This window comes from Venturia canescens, chromosome 5, assembly GCF_019457755.1.
Source record: "Venturia canescens isolate UGA chromosome 5, ASM1945775v1, whole genome shotgun sequence".
Classification (NCBI taxonomy): Eukaryota; Metazoa; Arthropoda; class Insecta; order Hymenoptera; family Ichneumonidae; genus Venturia; species Venturia canescens.
The window spans coordinates 1,250,863-1,276,910 of NC_057425.1; the positions used below are offsets into that span (position 1 = coordinate 1,250,863).

At 42.5% G+C, this 26,048-nt stretch overlaps 5 protein-coding genes across 15 annotated transcripts; 4 read left to right on the plus strand and 1 right to left on the minus strand.

Annotated features, from left to right (window-relative positions):
• On the minus strand, positions 1-26,027 carry LOC122411207 (ATP-dependent helicase brm-like). 8 transcript variants are annotated; one of them, XM_043419840.1, is made up of 15 exons: positions 25,674-26,027; positions 24,989-25,307; positions 7,408-7,978; positions 6,651-7,344; positions 6,322-6,395; positions 5,477-5,762; positions 5,245-5,383; positions 5,005-5,166; positions 4,540-4,887; positions 4,090-4,312; positions 3,812-4,002; positions 3,575-3,732; positions 1,488-3,462; positions 1,186-1,360; positions 1-1,083 (listed from the first exon to the last, which is right to left on the minus strand). In XM_043419840.1, the coding sequence occupies exons 2-15, from the start codon at positions 25,265-25,267 to the stop codon at positions 935-937; spliced, it is 5,424 nt and encodes a 1,807-aa protein (XP_043275775.1). In that variant the 5' UTR covers positions 25,268-25,307; positions 25,674-26,027; the 3' UTR covers positions 1-934. The 8 variants fall into 8 exon arrangements, with proteins under 8 accessions (XP_043275775.1, XP_043275774.1, XP_043275777.1 ...); XM_043419839.1 differs by having other exon boundaries at positions 4,090-4,315; XM_043419842.1 differs by having other exon boundaries at positions 4,546-4,887; positions 25,674-26,026.
• LOC122411213 (inositol monophosphatase 1-like) lies at positions 8,580-12,061 on the plus strand. 2 transcript variants are annotated; one of them, XR_006261118.1, is made up of 6 exons: positions 8,580-9,223; positions 9,564-9,697; positions 10,465-10,727; positions 11,014-11,271; positions 11,402-11,621; positions 11,746-12,061. XR_006261118.1 is itself a non-coding variant. In XM_043419853.1 (5 exons), the coding sequence occupies exons 1-5, from the start codon at positions 9,155-9,157 to the stop codon at positions 11,527-11,529; spliced, it is 852 nt and encodes a 283-aa protein (XP_043275788.1). In that variant the 5' UTR covers positions 8,580-9,154; the 3' UTR covers positions 11,530-12,061. The 2 variants fall into 2 exon arrangements, 1 of the variants encoding a protein (XP_043275788.1); XM_043419853.1 differs by having other exon boundaries at positions 11,402-12,061.
• LOC122411210 (inositol monophosphatase 2-like) lies at positions 12,387-16,524 on the plus strand. Of its 3 annotated transcripts, XM_043419849.1 has the most exons (6): positions 12,387-12,528; positions 12,654-12,787; positions 12,949-13,211; positions 13,329-13,437; positions 14,850-15,001; positions 15,101-16,524. In XM_043419849.1, the coding sequence occupies exons 1-6, from the start codon at positions 12,460-12,462 to the stop codon at positions 15,247-15,249; spliced, it is 876 nt and encodes a 291-aa protein (XP_043275784.1). In that variant the 5' UTR covers positions 12,387-12,459; the 3' UTR covers positions 15,250-16,524. The 3 variants fall into 3 exon arrangements, with proteins under 3 accessions (XP_043275784.1, XP_043275785.1, XP_043275786.1); XM_043419850.1 differs by lacking the exon at positions 15,101-16,524 and having other exon boundaries at positions 14,472-14,991; XM_043419851.1 differs by lacking the exon at positions 15,101-16,524 and having other exon boundaries at positions 14,487-14,991.
• LOC122411214 (inositol monophosphatase 2-like) lies at positions 16,760-19,280 on the plus strand. Its single transcript, XM_043419854.1, has 6 exons — positions 16,760-17,199; positions 17,422-17,555; positions 17,642-17,898; positions 18,075-18,180; positions 18,601-18,761; positions 18,854-19,280. The coding sequence occupies exons 1-6, from the start codon at positions 17,134-17,136 to the stop codon at positions 18,970-18,972; spliced, it is 843 nt and encodes a 280-aa protein (XP_043275789.1). The 5' UTR covers positions 16,760-17,133; the 3' UTR covers positions 18,973-19,280.
• On the plus strand, positions 20,618-24,087 carry LOC122411212 (inositol monophosphatase 2-like). Its single transcript, XM_043419852.1, has 6 exons — positions 20,618-21,632; positions 21,847-21,980; positions 22,642-22,904; positions 23,284-23,389; positions 23,682-23,833; positions 23,919-24,087. The coding sequence occupies exons 1-6, from the start codon at positions 21,564-21,566 to the stop codon at positions 24,047-24,049; spliced, it is 855 nt and encodes a 284-aa protein (XP_043275787.1). The 5' UTR covers positions 20,618-21,563; the 3' UTR covers positions 24,050-24,087.
• Positions 26,028-26,048: the final 21 nt, after the last annotated feature.

The following is a 26,048-nucleotide window of genomic DNA, read 5'->3' on the forward strand; positions in this document are numbered from 1 at the left end:
TTTATCAATCATTCATTACCATTTATTCAATTATTTGTAGCGTATATGGATAAGTTACAATGAGTCGTGATATAATTCTTAACATTCTCGTGTGTATGACTTTTTTCGATTGTTTCCTTACAATTGATATATAAACGCAAAAAGTTTATATCGCAAAGTTTCATTGGGATTGTGATGATACTAACATAAACAACGTACAAGGATCTCGGTGCCTTATTAAATATTACAGAGGCATTTGATTGAAGAGCTTGGTAAAGAAAATAACTGAACTTCCAGTAGACCTATCAAGAAACGCGGTAGCGGCTCGACGCCAAGTTTATAAGAATAAGTCTAGAAACTTTCGAAAAAAAAAAAACAATACAATCAAGTGCAGAACGAGAATAATCAATGAAAAATATTTATCACGACACGATCATGGGTCTTAAATGATCACCATCCTCTCTCTGCTCACTCTTCACCACGTTGAACGTTCACGCCAAAATTTCACAGCACAAAAACTCATAATCTCCATTTCAAAAAGTACGAGATCCTTAAATTCGATTTTTTCTTTTTTGTAAAACATACTGAAACACCCTTTATAGATTTGAATTATTCATCCTATTATTCTACGACTTAAACGCGGAATAGAATAGTCAAAATAAAAATGGGACAAAATATACGAGGGAGAATCGGAAATGTTGAACCATCATTTTAGTATTGACGTAGATTGCCGACTCTGAATTACAAATCTACTGTACACACGATTCTCTTGATCGTCACCCGTTATTCCTTGCAAGATATACAAAAAAAAAACCCGGAGAATTACAAGAATTCTCAAAAAAATAAACACATTACTTTGCCCTCGCCCCCTGAAAAATAGCGTCGCTCAAACGTTAAAAACCTTTTCGACACTTGCGCCTCATCAACCAAAAATTTCGTCCAAATAAATTCATCTTCAATTGTCGTCTCCGTCGTCGTCGTCGTCGGATATATACTTCTTCGTTACCCTTTTTCTTCTACCTCCTCTTCCTTCACCCTTGCGACCCTTCATCTTCAATTTCATTCGTATACTTGAATCTCCGTCCGAGCAATCCTCAACTTCACCTGTGGAAAGCGAATGTTTAATTCAATCATGAAAGTTACAATTTTATTTTCGATCAAGAGATCGAAGTTGTCATTGGTCCTTTCATCAAACATAGTAAATACCTCTTTCGTCACCGTCCGAATTCGTCCCTTCTGTTTCTAGACGTTCGCGGGCATTTGTGAATACCGACTGTAGCACTATCGAATCCTCATGAATCAGGGACGCCTCCTCGTTGTAAATTTGTGCATTTTTGCACAGCTGCATAAAATCCTTTTCGAGCTCGTCAAAATCAGCGTACTGTGAACAACACAAGTGAATTGACGAATATATTCGAGATCAGATTTTCGGAGGGTCGAACTTCTCATTGACAATTCTCAAGAAAAATAAATTTGAGTCGTAATGTCGAAAGAGAGTTTTTTTTTACCTTTCCTTCGTCGATTTTCTGCAATAATTTGTTTATCGTCAATGGTTTTTTGATTATCTCGTAATAATCTGGTAATTCGCGTCTCGATGGTAATTTCATAAATGGTTCGCTGAGCAATCGACCATCAGTACTGTCGGTATAATTTACAACGACCATGATAAGTTTTTTCATGGCTCGTTTCACTTTCGGGTCAATGGACGAACCGATACCACGACGTTTTTTCGGTGTAGGTTCATCGTCCTCTTCGCCCTTCTTTCTTCGTTTTCGGCCTCTTTTTTTCTTTTTGTCGTCATCTTCTTCTTCCTCGAACTCCACACCGTCATCGTCGATCGCCTTCATCCATTCTTTTTCAGTAAGACTATCCGAGTAATCGACTTCTTTTCGTTGCCTCGAACCTCTGCCCAAAAACCGATCTTCATCCTCCTCGTAAGTCCACCGTTCAACCTCGTCATCGTCCTTAACCAGCCAATCTGGCAATTCAGTTTCTTCGAGCAGCCGAGATTTTCTGTTGGATCCTGATTTGGCTTCTTCTCTTCGCCTTTCCAGGTCCAATTTCTGAAAAATTTCGAATTCGCCTTCGCTTCTCGCGATCATCTGATTGACAGTTTCATCGTCGGGTACCTCGTTCTCTTCCTCATCCTCGGCATCGTCCTGATGCAAAATACTCTGCAAAAACTGTTGTCTTTCCGATCCCGTTGACTTTTGATCGAACATACCAGCTTGAATAACTTTCTCGTCCATATTGAGCTTGTATCTCGCTGCCGCTAAAATTCTTTCTTCTACGGAATTAACGGTCATTAATCGGAGCACTCGGACCTCGTTTTTCTGTCCTATTCTGTGAGCTCGGTCCTGCGCCTGCAAATCCTGATGGGGATTCCAATCGGAATCAAAAATAATGACGGTATCGGCAGCCTGGAGATTAAGACCGAGACCACCGGCTCGGGTGGACAACAGAAAAAGGAAATATTCGGATCCGGGATCATTGAATTTTTTCAGAAGATCACCACGATCTTCCGCTTTTGTTGTACCGTCCAAACGAAGATACATGAATCCTCGCCAGCCCAAATAATCTTCCATAATTGTCATCAATTGTGTCATTTGACAGAAGAGCAATACTCGATGATTGGTCGCTTTGAGCTTAGGTAAGATGCGATCGAGCAGTTCGAATTTTCCAGAAGCCCGATAAAGGTCAGGGCCCGATACTACGCCGCTGCCCGGTTTGCCAATGTGCTCGCAGTACTTTTCTTCGATTACTTGAAACATGAATGGATGATTACAAAGCTTTCGCAATTGTACTATAGTGTTCATCAGAGCTTTCGCACCACCCTTGCCCTGTTTTCCTTTTTCCGAGCCGTCGGTTAGCAAGACACCCTTGCTTTGCATGTGCTTGTACAAAACTTTTTGGAGTCCAGACATGTCGCACTTGATAATGTACTCGACTTTGTCAGGCAGCTGCGACTCGACTTCTTTTTTCAAACGACGCAGCAAGAAGGGCCTGAGGACTTTGTGCAAACGGCGAATAATGAGAATAGTTTCTTCCTCGTTGAGCTCGACTTTTTCGCCAGTCGTAGCGAATGGAGCATTGAACCATTGCTCGAAAGTGCTGCACGACTTGAATATCGATGGCAGTAAAAAGTTTAAAAGAGCCCACAGTTCGGGCAATTTGTTCTGAAGAGGTGTACCGGTCAGGAGAAGTCGATGAGGCGCGAGATAATGAGTGTTCAAAACTTGCGTGAGTTTGCAGTGATGGTTCTTCATTCTGTGACCTTCGTCGATTATCATATATTTCCACTGCAGCTTCGCCAAGACCGATTTGTCTTTTATGACGTATTCGTAAGTAGTCAAAAGAACGTTAAATTTCGTCGCACGCATTTGCGACTGAATCGCTCTTCTGCCTGCTGGCGAACCTTTGTAAGAAACTACTACAACGCTGGGTGCCCACTTCTCGAATTCCAGTACCCAATTCGACAAAGTTCTGGTGAGAAAGAAAGAATGCTTTTAATTCTAGAACGAATACGCTACTTCAAAGTGGTTGCAGTAAATTCATCTTAATTTCAATCTGACATCGTCGTCATGACAAAACTTACGAAAGAGGCACGATTATTAGGAAAGGTCCGTTAACTTTTTTCTGTTCCATGAGATATGTAACGAGAGCTATCGTTTGAATCGTTTTGCCGAGACCCATCTCGTCGGCGAGAATTCCATTCAGATTGTTGTTGAACAACGACACTAGCCACTCCAGACCCTGCAATTATCGGAAGAATTGTTGAAAAACAATGAGACTTCAGTTACAACGATTAACAGATGTTCCGATTTAATTTTACCTTGATCTGATATTCCTTAAGGATGCCATTGACCATAATACTGGCCTGTTCCGTAACGCTTTCGTGAACAGTATGAGCAATGCTGTAATAAGTTTGTTCTTCTGTTTTGTATTCGTCGTCTTCGACTTTAGCTTTGTGAAGGGTTTTCTTAGCTTTCTCCTCCTCCATATCGCTGGTAGCTTTCTCTTCAGCTATTATCAACGAAATAATTTTTTTTGTCAAGAAATTAAAAAAAAAATTAAAACTATTATTTTTACTCGTTCGTTTCGCGATCGTACCATTTACTTTTTCTTCACTTTCTTCTTCGTCTTCTTCGTCGTCCTCGCTATCAGAATCTATCGTTTCCCAGCCCGGATGTGATTCGAGGAAAGCTGCGAGTTGACTCGTGAGAGGTGCTTCGTCGCCGGTCAACGTGCGTCCAGTCGCAACCTCGATAACACCGACGCGCCTGTCTTCGCCATTAGCAGTCTCTTCACCATTTTCACCAACCTGCAACCTCTTCTTCTTCGCCCACAAACCATCTTTGATTATCTTGGCTTGAGTAAAAAGTCTCAAAATGTCAATTATCGATCAGAACTTGACAAAACCATAACGAGGTTTCGAAAAATTCGTTCGCATATGAGAAGAAAAGTTGGTAAGTTTTCAAGTTGCACGTTAATTATGAGGAAGTGATTCGTCCCAACATTCCCTTTTAGTTGAATCTTGATGGAGAACAAAAAATAGCTAACCGATACCTTCTTCCTTTTCTCGTCCTCAACTTGTTTTCTTTTTTGTTCCATTTTGTGCTGTTTGACCATTTCCGTGAGATTGCTGATATACTCATCGGTTTGTGAGAGTAGGAAAGCCAAACGTTTGTCTTTCTTCTGATCGATGAGCTTCCTGTAACCCTCTTCGTCCTCGGCCATGAGACGACGCATACGCTCTTTCTCGATACGTTCTTGTTCCTTTTTCTGTTCCCTCTCGGCGTTGGCATGATAATTGAGCACCGCTTTGTTAAGACGAGCCAATTTTGCGACGTTGTTACGATGGAATTCTTTGAAATCTTTGCCATGCTGGAGCACCGAGGTGAGGAACTCCTGCGAATCGTAAAACAACAATCGATGTTACTCCAGTTTTGTAAAATGATTGTACTTATTTCCTTAATAGCGAGCCTTCTTGTCAAAGAACTCTGACAAGCGATTGAATAAACTTGCCTGATGTTTTTGCCTGCGTTTACGTTCAGCTTCGAGTTTTTGTTGCTTCTCCAATTTCTCCGTAGCTCGAGCTTCTCGCAAACCTTGTCGTTTCGTTCTTTTGTACGCCTTAACATTAACCGCAGTCTCCAGTGTTGTATCTTTACGAGTGCAAGCGATTATCTACGCCGAAAAATAATCGTTTTTCATCGATCCCATCGATTTATAATTCACAGTCGTATCCTCCAAGTTTTTCCTTACCTCCGATCGTAGCTGTCGCTGGAAATTTAGTACCCTGAGCATTCGCAATTCTATTTGAGCTTGAAGACGAAGATCTTCGGGCATATTGGTCGGAAGGTTGCTCAGTTGCTCCATCCTTGAAGCTATTCTCGCGGTGAGTCTGAAAAATATAATAAACAGCTATGAAATCTCTGGAATTCACATGAAAATCCGAATCTGAGGTGCATTGAAATTCAAAATTTTCCAAACTTGCCTGTTTTCACGTTCTTGAAGAATAAGCAACGGATCCAATCCAGCTGGTTTCACGACACTCGTAACCCGATTGGTCTTTGGTCCAGGCTGCTGGAGCTGTTGATGCTGCGGCGTCTGGGCACCAGGCCTCGGTGGGCCGGAAGGCCCGAGAGCGTTGGGACCAGTAATCTGCGGACCCACCGGACCCGGGGTCGTTTGAATCGGATCGGTCGTACGCTGTCCCATACCTGAAGGAGGAGGCGGTGGGGGAGGCGGGGGAGGGGGAGGTGGTGGTGGTGGAGCTCCACCTGTATAAATTCCTCTTTCGATTACGATTCAACCCAGGATCACTCTACTCTACTTTTGCACATTTCAATACGACGAGGCAGGCGAATCACAGGCGAACATTTTTCTATACGAAGAACATTCCGAGCAGCAGATTAGAAGCGATAACGAAACGACCAAATGCTAACGAGTTGAGAACGAGCATGCGCAAGTTTTATTCACTGATTCAGAACGAAAACGAGTTGAGGAAAACTTTTAAAAGCACATTTCTAGATTCGTTATTATTTTTTCATTCAAATGCAGGAAAGAGAAACAATACGAAAGATAATCGCGTTTGCATGGCCGAGTTCATCGCAAACAATTTCAAGGACGAAAGACCTGGATTCTTTATTTGCTGCGAAATTCCATGGCAGAGTATCGCTCCGACGAAAAACAAAGGTCTATTAAGTTTTCTCGTTACTTTGGCATGCTTGAACGGAAGAGTAAACAGAAGTTGTAACAAAAATGAGAGTAGTCACCTGGAGCAAAGGCAATTGCGGGTTCGAGAAGCGATAAATCAATGCAATCAAGTTAAATTCTTACCTTGAACTGCGAGCGCTAATTGTTGCGAGAGCGGTTGATTGCGCGCTAGCAATCTGTACGCCATTATTTGCACGCTACAGAACGACAAAGAATTTCAATGTATAAAGAAAAAAAGAACGATTATTCGATGCGGCAAGTTCACGGAGGATGCCGCAATCCGTCGGAATTACTGTGTTACACATTCTCGTCAAACTTCGCACCTGAGGGTATGAAACATTTTTGCAAAAAAATTCTAAAAGACAAATTGGTGCAGCTAGTCAGCGGTTGGACGAAAATGTGTCAAGATGTGTCAATTCGTCATAGATTTAATCTCTCCCGATATAGATTACCGTAGCTGTTGAAGTTGCTGAGAGCTGAAAGTTTGTTTTTCGCCCATGTTGCCCTGGCGAGCCCTCAGAGCGAGGAGTTGGGAGTAACGCGGGTCTTCCTGAAGTCCTTTTTCCTCCATCGAGTCGATGGCCTTTTGGAGAGCGTTAAGATTTTCTTGTCCCGTACCAGCGGACGAAACACTCACGCTTCCGGCGGATCCCGTTTGACTCATTTGAGTGACGGGTCCGGTGGGCAGTCCTGCGCCGGTCCCCGGTCCCATTTGCTGCGTCGGCCCACCAGAGCTGATCTGTACGCCGGGACCGGAGCTCGCGATTTGTCCGGGTGTATTCGCCGGGCCCATCGGACCTCGGGCCTCACTCGGGCCCATCGGAACGCGACTCTCGCCCATTTGGCTGCCCGGTCCACTTCCCAACGGCATGTGGGAACTCGGACTTCCCCCGGAGCCTATCGGACCTCCCGAGCCCATCGAGGCCGCTTGTCCAATCTGGTTTCCAGGCCCACTCGGACCCACTTGTCCCCCTGGATTGCTCATTGGACCCATTGGACCCATTTGGCTCCCAGGAGCATTCGGAGGCATCTGGACACCTGGACCGCTCGGACTCATTTGGCCACCCGGTCCGCTCATTCCCAGTTGACTCGCTGCTCCTCCGCTCATGCTCATCTGCCCCGGACCGTTCGGACTTTGGCCGTGACCTGACAAAATCATTGATCAGCGTCGCAACATTCAGAGCCTACATTTCCAAATAATATTCTCACCAGGATTACCGTTGGGTCCCATCGGCCCGGAATTACTCGCCGGGCCCATTTGGCCAGGAACGGTGAGGCCCATGGGGCTCCCCATGTGAGCAGCGGCGCTCTGTGACATCGGGCCCATGTGTCCGGGTTGACCGGCGTTGATGTGTCCGGAATTCGGAGCTACTCCGATGTGTGTTCCCATCTGAGGATTCTGAGGTCCCATGTGTTGCCCCGGGCCGCTTTGGACCATGTGCGGCGAAGCCTGGTGTCCGACCGATGCTCCGCCGTGGCCCGGAGGCCCTTGTCCGGGTCCCAAATGGCCGCCTTGAACTCCGGGCCCCATTGCGCCCGGGCCACCGAGCATTTGTCCAGGTATACCCATTTGTCCGAGTCCCCCTGGCCCCAACTGACTCGGACCCATTTGTATGGAGCCTCCGGGTCCCATGTGCCCGGGCCCACCGATGCCCATCGGACTCGGCCCCCCTGGCCCCATTTGGCTCGGAGTCCCATGACCCATTTGTCCGGCTCCCATGGAATTTCCAGCCTGCTGTCCAGGCCCTGGACCGATCGGGCCGCCGGGACCGCCCTGACCCTGAAAATAATCAAACACGACCGAGGTCAACTCCTGCATCTTATTTTTCCTCGCAATTATTACAACTTACTCGCATTGAACTCGACGATTGTTCATTATCAACGAAGAATTATATAAATTAGCGGATTGAACCCTCGTAAATAAAGACTACGCGCGAATAAAATAGATCGAAAAATTATTCTGGATATTTATCACTTCTTATCTCCCCAACGCTATAAATCGTACGTCATAAAGCGCACTCTTATCAGTCACATTGTTCGAGCCTCTATGAATTTACGACCGTCTAGCAATTTTGACATCGATGCTTCCGGATTTCGTGCTGCGACCTTCGCCGACCTCCTGACCAGCGGACCGGAGGCTGCAAACCGTTGAGAGCTGAAATCCTAACATTTTTGGACGTTTTCACATCCCGTTTTTTTTTAACTTATATATTCAACGTTATAATGAGTTTTTTCATCCTCCGCATCAAGTTCAAAGGTGACGTTTGATTCATCAATGAAAACTCGTGTCTCGTAGTATCGCAGTCGGAATGTTTGCATGCACAGGAAACGTGACGCTGACTGAGTCAGATCTGCACGCAACAGGGAGCATGTACGAAAGCACGGAACATAGTCAGCGCTTGTAAACAAAGCGTGCAGTCTGTCCGAGCACCACACGGAGATCACGTGAATAATTCCACACCTGCGGTTACCTTTTTGCAACGCGTTCACTTCCTTATCGAGGGCTATGAGCTAATCCCTAATCGCGATGCTTCGGCGAGGGATCAATGGATCATTTGTATTGTTCCAAGCACACGGGATCGGGAAAAAATCGTTAGATGAGCCGACGAATGGGAGCTAGCGCGAGACGCAGATGACCGCGATGTCCTCGAGTTCATAAATTCACTTGATTCATCTCACAGAAATATATTTGTTGAAAATTATCGGAGAAATTGAATTCTTTGCGATCCCGGGAGATAGCCTACGATTTTTCGCGCCTCCCTGAGGAGAGGGGATACGAGACTCGCTCGGCTTTGACCTAATAAATAGACCGCTTTGTCCAACAGGAGCCAATTTTCGCGCGGCAAACGTTCCCGGTTGGAGCCATACGGATTCTCCGCTCGTTGACGCACTCGAACAACTTCGCGAACGCTTTCGTCGACAAAGTTTATAAATTCGGGTGATTCGTTGCCGAAACATGGCTGGCCGAAAGGAACTCGATCGCTGTTACGATTTCGTGATGAATCTTACCATCGAATCGGCGAAGGTAAATTTTTTTTCAAATATCGACGACACCGAATCAAGGTCGTGCGCTGAGCCATGCACGTTTGAATTTAGTTTTTGGTACGACACATTCCTCGCACGCCTCGTTGAGTCGAAGGAAAATTCAAAACTGAGAAACGAACCACTGTAACGTGGCAATGTTAACGGATTTTTTGTAATCGCGAGTTTGAGATTTTTATGCTCGAGCACGTTGTCGTCGTTGTTTTAATCTCCGTCAAACAAACTCCGAGATTTATAAAACATTCAAATTCACCACCTTGGCAACTCCAACTATCGAAAGTCAACTGATATCACTGAAAACAATCGCGTTTTTTCTTTCGAAGATTATACGCGAAGCGTTCCGAGGAATGAAAAACGTCGAGACCAAAGCCGGCGATTGGGACCTGGTCACCCAGTACGACAGAAAAGTCGAGCAAGTTCTCATTGCTGGTCTCGCCAAGGAATTTCCTAATCACAAGTGAGTACGTCGTGGAATTGTCAAAATGTCGGAATATTTATTTTAGTAGTTTTGAGCTAACCGTTGTACTGCGTGCTAGTCAATAAGTGAGTACTAAATTTTCAAAACAATGAAAAACATCAAAGCATGCTTTTTTAACGTGAAAAAATATTAAAAACAATAGTTTTACATAAAAGCATCAAATGATAAATGCAAATTTCCATGATTAGCCATTTTCACTCGTATTTTTCAAAGAATTTAATTCAATTAAATTAATTAATTCAATTTTTTCAATTACTTGAATAAAAAAATGAATTAAATTGTATTTAATTTAATTTAATTCGAAGAAACTATTAATGAAAAGGTTTTTTCGATTAATGAACAATTAGGTGCATTTCATATATGGTGAATTTGTAGAGGATCAGTTAAGGTACAATAATAAGACGCGGTATGCAATAAAGGCGGTCAAAAAGTGCAGATAATTATTTGAAAAATACCAGTGAAAATGTGTCATCGTGAAGATTTGCATTTATCAGTTGACGGTTTTTCAAAACTATCATTTAAAATATTTTTACACGTTAATAAGACATGCTGCAATACAAATTCACTAACAATACATTTAATCGGTACGTTGAGCTTGGTCTGAAAGTGTTTTTAAAATTTAGCACTCATTTGACTAGCATGCAGTCCAGTAGTTACCTTGATCGAAAATGTTTTGACGAAAAAAATTATTTTTCGTGAATTTTAAAAAGCAATAGGAATCATTCGAATTTTCTTCTATAACCAAGATTCATCGGAGAAGAAACGGTTTCGAGTTCGAAACATTTGCCAGCATTGACCGACGCGCCGACGTGGATCATCGATCCGATCGACGGTACGACCAATTTCGTGCACTCCTTCCCCCACACCTGCATTTCGATAGCTCTCGTCGTAAATAAGCAATTGGAAATTGGAATAGTGTACAATCCGTTGTTGGAGCAAATGTTCACAGCGAGGCGTGGCCAGGGAGCTTTCCTCAATGGGAAACCCATCAGAAGCTCTGACGTCGTTGGTGAGCTTAAAATGAATTCAGCCAATTGTTCATCAAGCCCCAGTTTCAAAAAATCCTTTACAATAACGAGTCCGAGCAAAAGCCCTCGAAGAATGTGTTTTTGTCAACTGAGTGTGAAAATTCGAATCTCAATAGTTAGTTCGAACGAAAACTGGATACGAATCTTTTCTACGCGAATGGAAATTCAAGTCGCCAAATAAACTTTCTATTAACAAGATTTCGAAAGTGATTAAAATTATAAGAAAATCGTGTTGAGATTCGACTGAAGAATAAAACTGATCAACAGACGTGAGGAATTCCCTGATCTGCATCGAGGCTTCGTACGCGACGATCGAATCGATCAGGGACATCGTCCTAGGGAGATTGGAAGCATTCGTGTCAGTCGCCCATGGGATAAGGACCCTCGGATCTGCTGCACTGACGCTGTGCTACGTGGCGATGGGAGCAGCCGAGGCTTATCACTCCGACAACCTCATGCCATGGGACGTGGCTGCTGGGACTCTCATAATACGAGAAGCTGGAGGAAATGTGGTCGATACTCGAGGTGAGCAGTCTCGAATAATCGAATGAACGAGTGCCCAATGAATCACGAATTCGAAGCTGGTTGGGCACTTCAAAATTCTTGCTTTCGATCAAATTAACTGAGAAAACGGATCTGTTTTTGGTCTCAATAGGCGGAGAGTTCGATCTGATGGAGCCGAAGACTCTGGCAGTTGGAAATGGAAAATTGGGTCATGATTTAGTGAAACTGATCAAAACAGCGGACGCCAAGACGCTTCGCAAAAGAGGGACGACGAATTAGCACCTTTCGTCTTCCAAATCAATCGGAACGATGAAAGAATTCATTATTTTTATCACCGGAAATATTCGTAAAGCAGAAAAAACGAATATGAGGTAAAAACGTGGTGGAGCTAAATATAAAATAGACGACGCTTACAACGAGCGGCGAATCTTTGTTGAAGACAACAAAGCTAAAAGAAGTGCTGAGATAAGTTAAGGATGTTAATTGTTTTAAAAGGTGTGCACGTGACACGAGACTCGCGAAACGACTTTGTCAACGGTTTCAATGTCTCAGTAACACTTTCGATGACAGTCGGTCATGTTCCTCCAAAGAATTAAGTATTTTTGTAACATTCAATTACGATAAGTGCAGAGATTTAAATGAATTTTGTTATTATCGCGGCTACTATTCTAATTTCTGTGAGTTTGGGACGTTGACTACGCGTTTTTCCTACTTTTTAAAGTACGAGATTCAGCGATAATGACCGGAGTAATTTAACGATATTCAAACTTGAAAAAACATCGTGTAAAACAATAAACGTACGCACGCCCAACTTCCGGTCTCGATTCCCCTATTTTTTGTCGCATTTGTAAAAATTCATTTCATTTCGTGAAGAAACACTCGCATTTTGGCAGGAAAAGAAAATCAAGTTTCCTGATCTTCATTCGTTGAGTAAAAAAACAAATTTTCTTTATTCCCAATAGAAAACGTTCTACATCGTCAATTGAATATTCTTGCACGGGTGAAAAACAAAAGATAGAGAAATTGAGAGATGCTTGAGCGCTGACAGGTTACGACTATCTCGTTCAGCGCTCCAACATTTTCTCAAGTTTTTCTATCCCGAGGACGTCGACGAGTTTTATCACTGATTTTTTTGATAAGAACTAATCGCGCGGTACACACAGCTCGTCAAGTTCAGTAGCGTCGTGGAATTGTTCCAACAACGTAATAATGGCTGGATCCGAAGAAATTCATAATTATCTAGAGGTTGCCAAGAAACTTGCTCTGGAATGCGGCGAGGTAATTTCGGAAAATGTCAAATTCGCATTGATCTGTCGGAAGAATTTCAGTAACGCGGGCGATTTATTTTCCACAATTCTAAGCAAATTATCAATGTTAACACACTTTATTTTTTATTCATAAAGATCTTCGAATCCGCCCTCGCCCTGGGGAAGAGAGTCGACACAAAGAGCAGCGATTATGACCTCGTGACCGAGTACGACCGGGCAATCGAGGCTTTGCTCATCGAGGGACTCTCATCCAAATTCCCTGAACACAAGTACGAAGTTTGAAATCTTCTAAAGATTTTCATCTCGACGAAACGCGTGAATGCAACGACTTTTTAGATATTTCGGATTCGAAAAAGTTAAAGGAAATAAATAAATTGGTGCATGGAAACTATGAAAGGAAATTGACGCGATAATTTTTAATGTCGGCCAGATTCATAGCGGAAGAATCGACCGCAGCTGCGAACGAAATGTCAGCATTGACGGACTCGCCAACCTGGTTGATCGACCCGATCGACGGTACGACAAACTTCGTTCACGGGTTCTCGCAGTGTTGCATTTCGATGGGATTGACAGTGAAGAAGAGACTCGTGCTTGGCTTGATTTACAATCCATCCAGCAACGAAATGTTCACAGCGATCAGGGGCGAAGGGGCATTTCTCAATGGGAAACGCATGAACACCTCGAAAATCACTGGCAAGTATATAACTACGCGACGAAACGATTGATTTTTAACATTTGTCGAGGACAGCACACTTCAGAAGAGTTTATCAACTGCTTATCTATCATTTTTTCATTTCATGCTGCTCACAGAATTGAACAAATCGCTCGTATACATCGAGCCGATGGGGATTCGACAATCTGGCAAAAATCGGGACATTGCAGTCGCGAGATTCGAAGCTTTCGTTTGCTCCACTCAAGGGTAATTTATAAATGAATTTCTTCGATTTAACACATCGAATGAGCCGATCGTTTGAGGTTGTTCATCCACGAAACGATTTTCTTAAGCAAGTCTTGAAATTTACACAGAGTTTAAACGGATACTCGACTGACACACATATATCAAATTTTAAAGGATTCGCCTTATTGAATAAAGGTGTTTAAATATGAAGAAAAATACACGTGGGAATAAGGACTATGAGTTAAAAATCGTTTATCTTTCCATATTACGAATGAACGGTTCTTACGAAGTTTATGAAAAAGTACACAATAACAATGAAGTGTATAATTTGGGAACAAATTCGAGACGATTGTTTTATTACGTTAAAGATTGAACGAAATTGTTAATGAGCACTCGTATAACCTCACATTTGCTTATTTCGGCATTTTGTTTCTTCTTGGCTCGGCCCATTCCTGTCACAGCCTTCTGTCTTTTTATTAATACATTTTCTCGATCCATTTCCCTTTGCGCTCTTTAATGAAACGTGTCAACTTTCCACATGTGCCAGCTGCCCGTTGCGTCGGCTCTCTAGTTTATCGACGAATTTCTAATCGAATCATTTCCTTTATGATTTTGTCATTTAATAATGCTACAAGCAAATATTCATGACAATCATAATAGTCTTTTGAAATGATGATGTATCAAAAATGATGTGTATTAAAAAAATGTTTCTTTTTTCCCCACAGAGCCTTCAATCTTCTTCCTGAAGGCTATTCTTTGGAAAAATAGAAACTTTTTTTATACACCCTAAATAAATATATACCGAGAATAATGAGATGGATCTTTTTTCAGATCGTTTCAGGAAGCTAATAAGTTATGATGTTAGAATGCTTATCGCTACGCAGTGAAGAATTATCATTTCAAAAGACTATTATGGTTGCCATGAATATTTGCTCGTGGCATTATTAAATGACAAAATCATAAAGAAAATGATTCGATTAGAAATTTGTCGATAAACTTGAGAGCTGACGAAGCGGGCAGCTGATACATTTGGAAAGTTGACGCACGTTTCAAAGATTTTCGTCGTCCAGTACGAGCGGTTCTGTGCGAAAAGTACAGTCAACGAAAAATACGAGCACATATAACTGTCAAGGAAATGTCGGGTTGCGACAATCCGGACTCAACCCAATGGAGGGTCGACGCGCTTGCATACTTGCTACACTTGGACAGTTTCAACGATGGAATTGTGACATTGAGTTATCTTGATGCGCGATGAAAGTTTTTTTGAACATTCGGTTTTTATCAAGTCCTTGGAGGCACGTCGTAAGTCGTCCTCAAAATATTTTTTTTCTCTCATGAAATTAGGTGTGTGAAACGAAGAATTTTACAAGAAGGAACATTGTTCAAGGAGAAATAAGTAATCCGCATTTGACGTCGAACGTGCTTGATTTTAGCATCAGAAGTTTCGGTTCTGCTGCTTTGGGATTGGCTTACGTTGCTCGTGGAACTCTCGACGCCTTGCATCTCGACCACGTGGGACCATGGGACGTCGCTGCAGGAGCTTTATTAGTGGAAGAAGCTGGAGGAGTGGTAATCGACCCAAAAGGTAAAAAGAACGATCGGAGTCGGGGGAGCGTACAGGAACCGCATGGTAAAAGCGAGCTTTTGATAAATTTATCGTTACGAATTATTTCGGCGATTTCAGGAGGTCCTCACGATTTGATGAATCCAAAAACGATCGCTGCTGCGACGGAAAAGCTTGCGAGAGATATATCGAAAATGGTCGTTGACACGGATCTTATAACTCAACGTAAACGCTTAACGAGAGTTCCGAGCTCGACGAAGCTACTCTGAAAACTGGTCCAACCGAAGTGCATTCGGAGTTTCATCGATTGAAGATTTTTCCACTTCGCGAAGACGTGATTCAGAACTATGTCATTATCGTAGGTAGAAAAAACTCAATTTATGTAAAAATGAGACATTTTTCTTCTGCTCCATTTCAAAAAATGCTTCCTTCGTGATTGAACAAGAAAGGAAACCGAGAAAAAGATTTTCTTCGTCGTCGATTTTACGTTACAAGAAAAAACGCTCGTCTTTTAGAATTCTAACGATGAAATTGGCTCAAAAGTTTTCAGTCATTCAACGTGCCATGAAAATCGTAATTTTTCCTCAAAACGGAAGCTTCGGACGACCTAAATTTGTCATTCGATCGTTCCATTTCGAGTGAGCTCAAATTTTCATTGCACAGAAAACGGAGTGTTGAAAACCGAGCACATTCGTTTCAGCGTTCATTTTAGTATCTGTTCGAGTTAATCCGCCTCTAATAATACCTCGGTGATTACCTCAATCTTAAAAAAAAAGCCTTAATTATTATATAGATATCCATGAATATTCAGCAAAACTGCGTATAAAGCGTTCAAGAATTTTCCATCGTATCGCGATCATTTGTGATCCGAGATACCTTCGACTCGTGGCTGTATTACGATGCATTAAAATGTGGAAAAAAATCACCGTTTGAAAAGCACCAGTGAACACGAGAGTTACAAAAGATAAAATAAAAATAAAAAAAAAACGAGGTTTCATGCCGGTATAAACGGAGCTGCCAGATCTTCGTCGCAAATATTGAATTTGTGTTCGAATAATAAAGTCAAATTTACTGTCGTTCAACTTTGCAGACGAGTTTCAATGTTTGAGTTGCATTCAGAGAACAATTTATCTCACCTCCGTCACCATTTTCTAGTTCTCATTGAAATAATATATCTCAATTGTTCCGTGCTGCGTACCGAGTTTAGCGATGACTAAATTATACGTTACGGATCATTTGTTTGAGAGAAAAAACTAATTACCGTTACCGATAACTCATAACCATTCGCAACGACCATCGATTGCAATAAGCGTTGTGGGTGTTCACACTCCAGTTTATTTTCCAAGTTTTCATAAAATTAATCATTTTGCACTCGAAGTTTTGCGAATTTTCGTCCGCAAAAATGTGATTCTTCGAATTATGCCTATCGACCAGTTTGGTTTGAAGAAAATCGTTGGAAAATGTCTTTTGCTGCGAATAAATTAGTCCAGTTGTACCAACCGATGGAGTTTTATCAAAAGAATAATAAAAATATTTAAAAATTCTCTAAAATTGGTTTCCTTTACAAAAATTGTTCCCTCGAAAACGAGCGTCGAATCAAAGCATCAGAAAGTTTAGTTTCCCGAAGATTGTGATCCGCTAAAAAACGCAATGAAGTTAATTGAGACAACTCGGCTGACGCCGGAGGCTGCAGAAAAGCTCGACGCTTGTAATGGCATCATCGTAAACGTCTTATCAGGGCTTGTCAAGTCGTTTGATTGCATAGTCATTTGTACACGAAATGCGTGATAGGTAGGATCGGAAAAGGCGGACTTTCCAGTTGAGTCCTTGATTAGAAGGAAAAAAATGAGTGTAGCTCGAATCACATAGAATACAGAGAGAGAGAGAGAGAGAGAGAGAGGGTGGAGACATTGTTGATGGAAGTGGTTTGAGTCACGGTGATCGAAAACCTTCGTGGGAGAATGTAAATCGCGAATGGATCGTACGAGCTCGGACTTGATTCACGTGATGCTTCGTACTCGTTCTTCGGACAAAACTTTGTGCTCCTACAAGAAAAACGTCAGTTCAAATTGGAGATCACCGACGAGGACAGACATTCCTTCGATACGCACCACGATTATTGATTCGATCGATAAATAAAAACTTTAGTGAAAATGAGCGAAAAGGAGGAAAACGTTTACTATGATTTCGCGATGAAACTTACGCTGGAAGCTGCTCAGGTATAACAAATCTTGGGTCTTTCTTGATTCGTGAGGAAAACGCTGCTTTTTTCCAGTTACTGTTGAATACTGCGCATTTTTTCTCCTCCCGTTGAGCTTCAGATTTGCGAGTTTACGTTTCGCCGAATGATCGATTTGGAATAAACAAAAGTGTCGAAAACTGTGATAATAATAACTAGAGAAAAATCGTTTCGGGAGCCGCTAATTGATGATTTTTTCAAGATTTTGAGAAGCGCCATCACCGACAGTAAAACGATTGACGAAAAATTGGGCAACTGGGATCTCGTGACCCAATACGACCGTAAGATCGAGGACGTGATCGTCGGGAAGTTGAAAAAAAAGTTTCCCAATCACAGGTTCGTAAGAGTCTGCCAATTTTTTGTGACTTACAATTTCCCGAAGTGCTGGAGAAAACAAGAATTGCAAAGGAACCAATCGACAGGTTCATCGGCGAAGAATCGACGGGCGCAAATCTGCCAGAATTAACGGACGATCCAACCTGGATAATAGACCCGATCGATGGCACGACCAATTTCATTCACGGTTTCCCGCACACCTGCGTCGTAATTGGTCTCGCGATAAACAAAGAAATGCGCATAGGAATCGTGTACAATCCCATACTCGAACAGCTGTTCACGGCGAGGAAGGGACGCGGTGCATTTCTCAATGGGCGACCGATCCAAACATCCAAAATTCAAGGTAAATCGAAACAATTCCAAGCGAACCTGAGCAAGCTTTTTTTCGAGCTGCGATTAATTTTGGAGAGGAAAAAAACGAGAAAACAGAAATTGACAAAAAAAATGGGACTTTCCTCGAAAGGATTTCGACACCGAATGTTTTGTTTCCAAACAAGTGATGCCAAAATCTCGTTACAGACATGTCGAAAGCTCTCATCTGCCTGGAACCCGGTTTCATTAAGGTCGACAGTTTGAGGGAGAAAATGATGGAAAGAATTCATGCGATCGCCAAAGAAGCTCAAGGGTACGAGAGGAATAGCATTGAAACAGTCGTTCTCGTTTCGCTATGCGAATGTCATGAATTTCATTGCGTTTATTAATTCCATCGATTTCCATTAAACTTATTAAAAATGACAGAATTTTTATTGCTTTTCATCAAAGGATTATTTGATCTATTTGCACAACTTTTTTTATTCAGATGTCGTTCGTTATACGAGTTGACAGCTTCGGGTTGATATTTATCGTTTATCTACGAATTCAATGAATTTTAATGGCCGTTTATGCACGTTCGTTCCCCTCCTACGGCTGATAAAATTTTCAACTCGAATGCTCTCACTTTTATTCTCATTATTTTTCTACATTTTAATCCTCCTTTTTGAACGATTTTTATCGATCGCTACTTTTCGCTAATTTTCTTTAATTCTCATACACTTTCTTTCGCAAGAATACGAACGCTCGGTGTCGCTGCCATAACTTTGTGTTACGTGGCCCTGGGAGTCGTCGAAGGTTATCCCATCGAGGGGCCAGCAATCTCGACCTGGGACATTGCGGCAGCGTCCCTGATCATATCGGAAGCTGGAGGCGTCGTAGTAGACCGTGTGACAGGTTAACACTCACAAATTATTTGCGAATTAAAAGCCGACTGGAGTGCTTTGACGAGGAATTTTAATCCCGCGCATTTCCTTCCTTCCGATCAGGTAACAAAGTCGATCTGATGAAACCGAGGGCGATTGGTGCTTGCAATGAAAAAATCGCCAGGGAGCTCGTCAGAATCCTCGGGGAAGCTGACAGGAGAGTCGAGCTGCGAGGAAAATAGTCCTTCGGTCCACGCTTTCATCGTTTTCTTCAACATTTTTAATTCCCTTTTTAACGACCCTGAAGTTTGCAACGTTCGAGTCCCTCCAATAATTCCAGTAGCTCTTCAATTTCGTTTCCTGCCGAATTTTCAATTCGTTGTTTTTCAAGCTGCACCGATCCCTCGTGAAATAAAAAATTGGTCAATTGCAAATGCTTTTTTTCTTCGTTTCGTTGGACTCCAACGTTGCGGACTTCAGCGTCGTCTTTTTTAACTTTGCGGTGTAAAACGATGATTTTGGTTGAAAAAAATATAGAATTTTTCGTTAATCGTCGCGTTTTATTCGATCGAACGATTCAACGTTTCGGCCTCCGAATATTGGGAGACGAAATTGCATGAATTTTCCTCGATCTTCCTCGATCGTTCAACGCGTTTGTAAAACGAGGCAGATGAGAAGGGAAAGAAAAATGTGCGGCAACAAAATGTACTCCGGCGAAGTGAGATTGCAAAGCGACACGAATTAACTCCTGATAAGGCAAAGTCCCGCGGACAGAAAACTGTCATTATCATTTTTATTTTTCCGACTCTAATTCAGTGTCGCGAAGCTCATTCGGAGATTCTCAATCTCGGTGCGACAGGTTGCTAAATCCGTCGGAGCGCGAGCATCGCGTGACGCCACGCCACCGCGGAGATGCAAATCTCGTTGTGCACGCACAGGCATTTTTATGAGGAAAATGAAGAGTGAGCGCTACGAGCAATCGGCGATCCGGGATTCCCGAAGTGAATATTTTTCATTCCCGAAATCCTCTCGACGCGCTCTACCTGGAAATTCATGGAAAGTCATCATTTTCCAGGATATTTTAATAAAAATTCGAGAACCGAACGACGAAACGAAGTAAATGCCGCGAGTTTCGACGTCAAGAGGCTCCGTTTTTGTTCTTCCTTCAACGAATACGATTTTTCTTCCACGAACGGACGTTGCCAGCACAAAAAAACGGATTTTTCGTGGTTTTTCCGACGCATCAATTGCTCAAGTACGAATCTTCGTAATTCGATGTATTTTTGTGAAACAAATCAATTTCACGACGCGAAGTTTGCAGCGTTCGAGTCCAACGAAATGAAGGAAAAAACATTTGTGGTTCGCCAATTTTTTATTCCACGAAGTATCGCGGTGTAGATTGAAAAACTACAAATTTTGTAAATTCGGCAGGAAACGAAATTGGAGAATTACTGGAATCATTGCAAGATTTTTTTGCATCATTTCCTTCAACTCCAACGTGCAAACTTCGTTCGAAAATCTACGTCTCTCTTCAAACATAAAAATTCGTCAAAGTTTCTCGTCCCTGTGTTCGAGAGCAAAAAAGCGTCGCTCCGACAGTGTCACTCGGGAAAATCGTTCAATCACACCTTTTTTTTATTCCTCGAGTCGTTGACGTCGTTTAATGCCGTTTCGTTCATCATAATTATTAACAGTTACACCGATAATGGCGATTAGCTAAGAGTCCTCGACCCAATTCCAACGTCTTTCTCAATGAAAAGCAGAAAAATGATTTTTTCGGAAGTGCGTCCGTGTATAACGAAACGTCCAAAATCTCAGTCGATCGAGCCACGAGAGATTGATCCGAGATTAAAAAGTTGGGAGTCGCTCCCTACGTCAGAGATAAAATCTTCCTAAAAAGATGTGACGTGTGAGAAAAGCACGTGGTTCTCGCGCCTCCGCGCGTTGATGCTATCGCGTTACGAGAGTCAATTAAGAGTGTTCTTTCGACGAGTTGATCGCGCGTGTACATTTTTCGAATTATCATCGTTACCGCACGAAATCATTAGCCCGAGGGTCACCGAGAGACTCGTTTAATAACAGTCACGAATGAGTTCTCGCCGGGCGTCGCATTTAACGCGAATAAACACCGAATCAAGCATCGTTTTCGCGGGAACGCGTTAACGCCACTCGTGTCTCGTGTAATGAAATATTTCGCAGCGAATTTCTTGGAATTAACTGAAAGGCAACGGGCATGTTTCGATCTGCTACAATTGAATTGAGGAATTATTCAGTTTCTGTAATGGGCTTTTGAGTTTTGTCAGCTGCAGCAAAGTTTTGCCTCCAGAAAACACATTCGAGAGATAATTCGACGAAAAGTGAGACCCAAAATAATGCGCCGACGACGAGTGATCCGCTCGGGCCAGCAAACTTTGGCAAACCCGCACAAACTTCGGCGACGATTCGATGCATCGCGAGAAGCGGCTGTAAACTCTCACCAGCAACAATATAAAAGTGATTTTGTAATCGATGAATCACTCGCGATCGATTGAGACGAAAAGAGGGAAAAAACTTGGCCACCGCCACAGAAATACCCTCACTCTCGTGCGCCTTGTGTGAACGGTCTAAAAAATGGTTGTGCGAGAGGTCTCAACTCGCAGTCGGTAGTGACACGCGATTTAAAACGGCCTGGTTCCGCGATACCCGTCGCTACTACGGTATTGTCACAATTATCGAGCCGAAATAACCGGCGCTTGGGCCCCCGAGACCGAGAGAACCGGAGCGACCGTTGTTTTGGGTGATAAATAAACGACTCGCGAGGTGAGGCCAGCAGGCGAGAAGGAGCGGGAGAAAAATGAGCGGCCAGGAAAACTTGGACGAGTGCTACAAAGTGATCGAAATTCTCGTTCTCGAAGCCGGTAAGGTAAGCGACAGGATTTAGAGAGTCGAGTGAACGTGTGTGCGAGTGCGCTCGAAGGTCGCCGCATTTTCGAACGAAGATAATAAATAGAAGAAGGTTGAACGCTTTGAAAAACCATCGACTTCCGAACGAGTTTTTTTATAAATTTTCGTTCCTGACTCGATCGGCGACGTCGCCAAAACGGAACCCGAACGAACGTTTTTATTTCTGTTTTAAGGTGATTGCCGAGGCCATCGATAAGGACAAAGTCACCGAAACGAAAACCATCGACTATGACATGGTCACCGAGTACGATCGAAAGGTCGAAAACACACTGGTCACCAGCCTGGCGAACAAATTTCCTAATCACAAGTGAGTTTTAGTAACGCGCATCGACGCTTGCAACGAAATTTCATTTCGGAGGCCCGCCGTCCTCGGATCATCAAAACCGAAGGGTCTTTGGCGAGGGCACGAAAATCAAACTGCCTATAAAAAGATCGAGGAATTTCTGTACGCGAGCATCGAGAAATGAAATAACTTTCCATTGCTCTTCGACGACGAGGGACGTTTCGAGCGCGTCGTAAACAAAAACTTGTCGAATTTTCGCGGAGTGAAAGGGAGCGGGGGGGAGCATATTTGTCTCGAAAGCCAAACTCGTCGGTCGACGATAACCGCGTCATTATGACATTCGTTGACCGAACGAACCCGATGAATTTCCTGTAAAAACTCATTTATTCGTCTCCTCCATAAATCGAGGGCTCTTCACTCTTCTCAACTGACGAACCATTTTCGCAAATGCTTATCAGGAGAGACGAGAGACTGCGATAAATCAGACTTATCATCGCGTCTGAAAATTACGACGATTTTTATGATCGTTTGCAGCAAACGGCTCGATTTTTGCCTCCAGTCGCACCGGAATTTTCAGTTGAAATGGCGCAATTTTGTTTTTCTCCATTCACTGAAATTGCATTTTTTGACAAATTTAAAAAAAAACTCCGCTAATGAAAAAATTTCTACTTCGAATCGCCCGCAGGTTTATCGGCGAGGAAAGCGCGGCCGCAAATGGCCTCACACCCAATTTAACGAACGACCCAACATGGATAATAGATCCGATCGACGGAACGACCAACTTCGTGCACCGCTTTCCTCAGGTTTGCGTCTCGGTCGCTCTTTTGATAAAGAAAAGGGCCGAGATCGGTATCATCTACAATCCGATGATGAACCAATTTTTCACCGCTCGAAGAGGAAAAGGCGCTTTTCTCAATGGCAAACCGATCAAAACGTCGAGTGTTCAGGGTGCGTGAAAAACGACTATGAAGGAGTAATAAAAAGACGAAAAATGTGGAATTTTTTTTCAATCAGCCAATTTCGAACTCGTTTTTTGCCGGGTTTTTCACATTTTTGTGCTGCTTTTTTTGCTCGAGTTCGAGGAGAAGACGTGAGAAAAAATTGGAAAGAAAAGTGAAATTTTGTGAAGCCACTGAAAGTGACGAGATCGAAAGTAAAAACAAATTTTCGTGTCGTTCCAACGCACAACGGGCTTCAACGCCTCAAGGCTTTTTTCAATTGCGTTTATTAAACATTACATTCAACAGCTGCAACTTATCAAGGCTGCATTGAAAAGTCGTCATGCTTCGTAGACTTTTGGTACTCAGACGCTCGTTCTCTCTTTCAGATCTGTCTCTCTCACTCGTTGCAATGGAACCATGGATCGCCAAAGAGGATCCGTATCGAGCTCACATTTACAGACGAATGGATGCTCTCATCCATCAAACTCACGGGTACTTTATTCTCAAAAAAATTTCCTCTTTATTTCTCTAGAGAAAGCCTACAAAAACTGGAGCAGCCGTAGAAACTTTTCATTTTTATTTACAAATTTAAAGTTGGGAGAAAAAAGAAAAGTCGATTAAAATAAAATTTTTGAATGACTCCAAATGAGTAGGAAAGTTTTTTCATTTCGAATGAATCGTACTAAGTTTTGAAAACTACGATTTTTTCGATACGTTTTACTCGGGATCGATTCACGTATGTTTTATATTGATAAACGTTTGTTCATTAATGTTTTTATTGTAGAATAAGATCGCTGGGAACAGCCGCGTTAACGTTGTGCTACGTCGCCATGGGAGCAGTGGAAGCTTATCACGTGGAAAGTATAGAGGCTTGGGACGTCGCTGCAGCACAATTAATCATTGAAGAAGCTGGCGGAATCGTTATTGACACTGCTGGTAAACCAGACTCACATTCGCATTGACCCAGTTGGAAATTTCAATGGAATTTCATGTGCTAGCGTTTTTAAAACTTATTTTTTAGGTGGAGAGTTAGACCTGATGAAGCCACGTGTGATCGCCGCTTGCAATCGTAAATTGGCCTGTCAATTGGTTGAACTTTTCAACGAAGCTGACACCAAACCCATCAATGTTAATCTCACTAGAAACTGTTGATTGCTTTTTTGTTAGTGAATAAATATTTCTTTCAAATATTCGTAGTTTTTTGCAGTGTACAGTCGTTGCCGGAAGAGCTGAAAAACACTCGTTTTGAGTATATTTTTTTATCGATACTCAGGAGACCGAAGAACAGACTAAATGTATTGAAAGAAAATAAAAAATTGAAGCTGAGAGAAAAACTCAAAAATTGGATACTCGACCTGAACATTCGGTGAAAAATTTTTCTGCCGACAGAGCTCTGACATTAAAAACGACTTGAATTGAAATTCACTTTTTTCCACTCTGCTGAAATATGAAACATCGACAGCCAACGACTTATACATTTTCTACGCACAACGAATCTCTGAAACTGCAATCTCTTCCATCATTTTTAATTACTTCTGTCAGCTAAACTTCGTTGGAGAAATGAAGTTGAAAGTAAAAATTTCATTGCGAGCTCAGAGAGGGCGGAGAGTAAGAAAAGCTTGGAAAACCCAGCTAGTCAATGACGCCGAAGTTCGCAACGTTGGAGTCCGACGAAATGATGTCAAAAAATCCTCCAATAATTCCACTAATTCTCCACTTTCGTTTCCTACCGAATTTGCAATTTGTAGTTTTTCAACCTGCACCGATACATCGTGGAATCAAAGATTGGTGTATCACAAATGGTTTTTTCGTTCATTTCGTTGGACTCCAACATTGCAAACTTCGGCCTCTTCCTGCCCGGACAAAAATCTCAACGAGCGTCGCTCGAATCTTCGCTTCGGACTCAACACCCGAATCGTAACTATCGAGCAGCGACGAATCTAAATCGTGGATCACCATTGCCCAAACCAGCATTTTACAATACAGTTTTGGCAGAAATTCTGGAGTTTGAAATAAAATTTGATATCGCTTAAAACAAGTTCAAAATCAATGCTTCAGTAAAGATTGATCAATAAATATTAACAATCTAACCTGTGGTCCGATGTTGGGCGGCATTTGTTGCGAATGCGGAGGATAACCTTGTTGTTGAGAGGGTATCGATTGTTGTTGCGGTTGAGACATGGGAGGGCCGCCCTGAGGCGGCGGCCCTCCGGCATAAACCTGCGTTGGGCTGTGAGCGTGATGTCCAGGCGGACCCATGGGACTGCCTTGCGGGTTGGAGGCTGAAGACGGTGACTGTTGCGGCGGTCCCAGCGGACTGGGAGCTTGCGGGGGAGGCATCGGAGACGACTGAGGCGAAGGACTAGCCATGCTCAACCCCTTTCGATCCGATTTATTCCGTTATCGCCTCCTTAGAATTGAAAAAACGATAAATGTTGCGAATTTTGCACAATTGGAGGGCTTTTGAATGGTGCTCGAGGGTAACTCATAACCAAAACATCCAAAGTAAACAGCACTTCTGGGAACCTTTGCACTATTCGATGCGAAAGAGCGCGAGATTAAAACAGTTTTGAAGTCAAATCTGTGCACATTGAACGTTGATATAATACACGTGGTTGAGATTTTTAGAAATTCCAGAATTTCAGACGGTCTTCGGTGATTTTTCGAAAGAAATAGCTCGAACGACGTATGTGAAAAAAAATAACACGTATACACGCGTTGAAGAGATAGATTGCACTGAGAAATCGCGAGGGAACTTTTGAGATATAATACTTACCGTTTTTCTCACAATGTTGATAACACCGTGGAAATTCACGTGCACACTTATTCAATAATATTTATTGGAGGAAAACACCGTTAAAGACATGGACACGAAGAGCGCACCGACGAATAACACACGCCAACGGCCATTTTACTCCGTAGCCGCACTAACATATTTTCATTGTGCCTTATTGTCTCTCGTGTTGCCAACATATGTGTATTTAATGTTGTATGGGAACACGATCGTTCAATCAAAACTATATACGAAGAAAAATTATAACGTTTCACGATTGATAAACGATTGTTGTGACGTAATGCGAAACATGATTCGCGTGAATCGGAGCAGAATTATATTTTAATAACAAAAAGTTGCCAACTGCGAATGATGCTG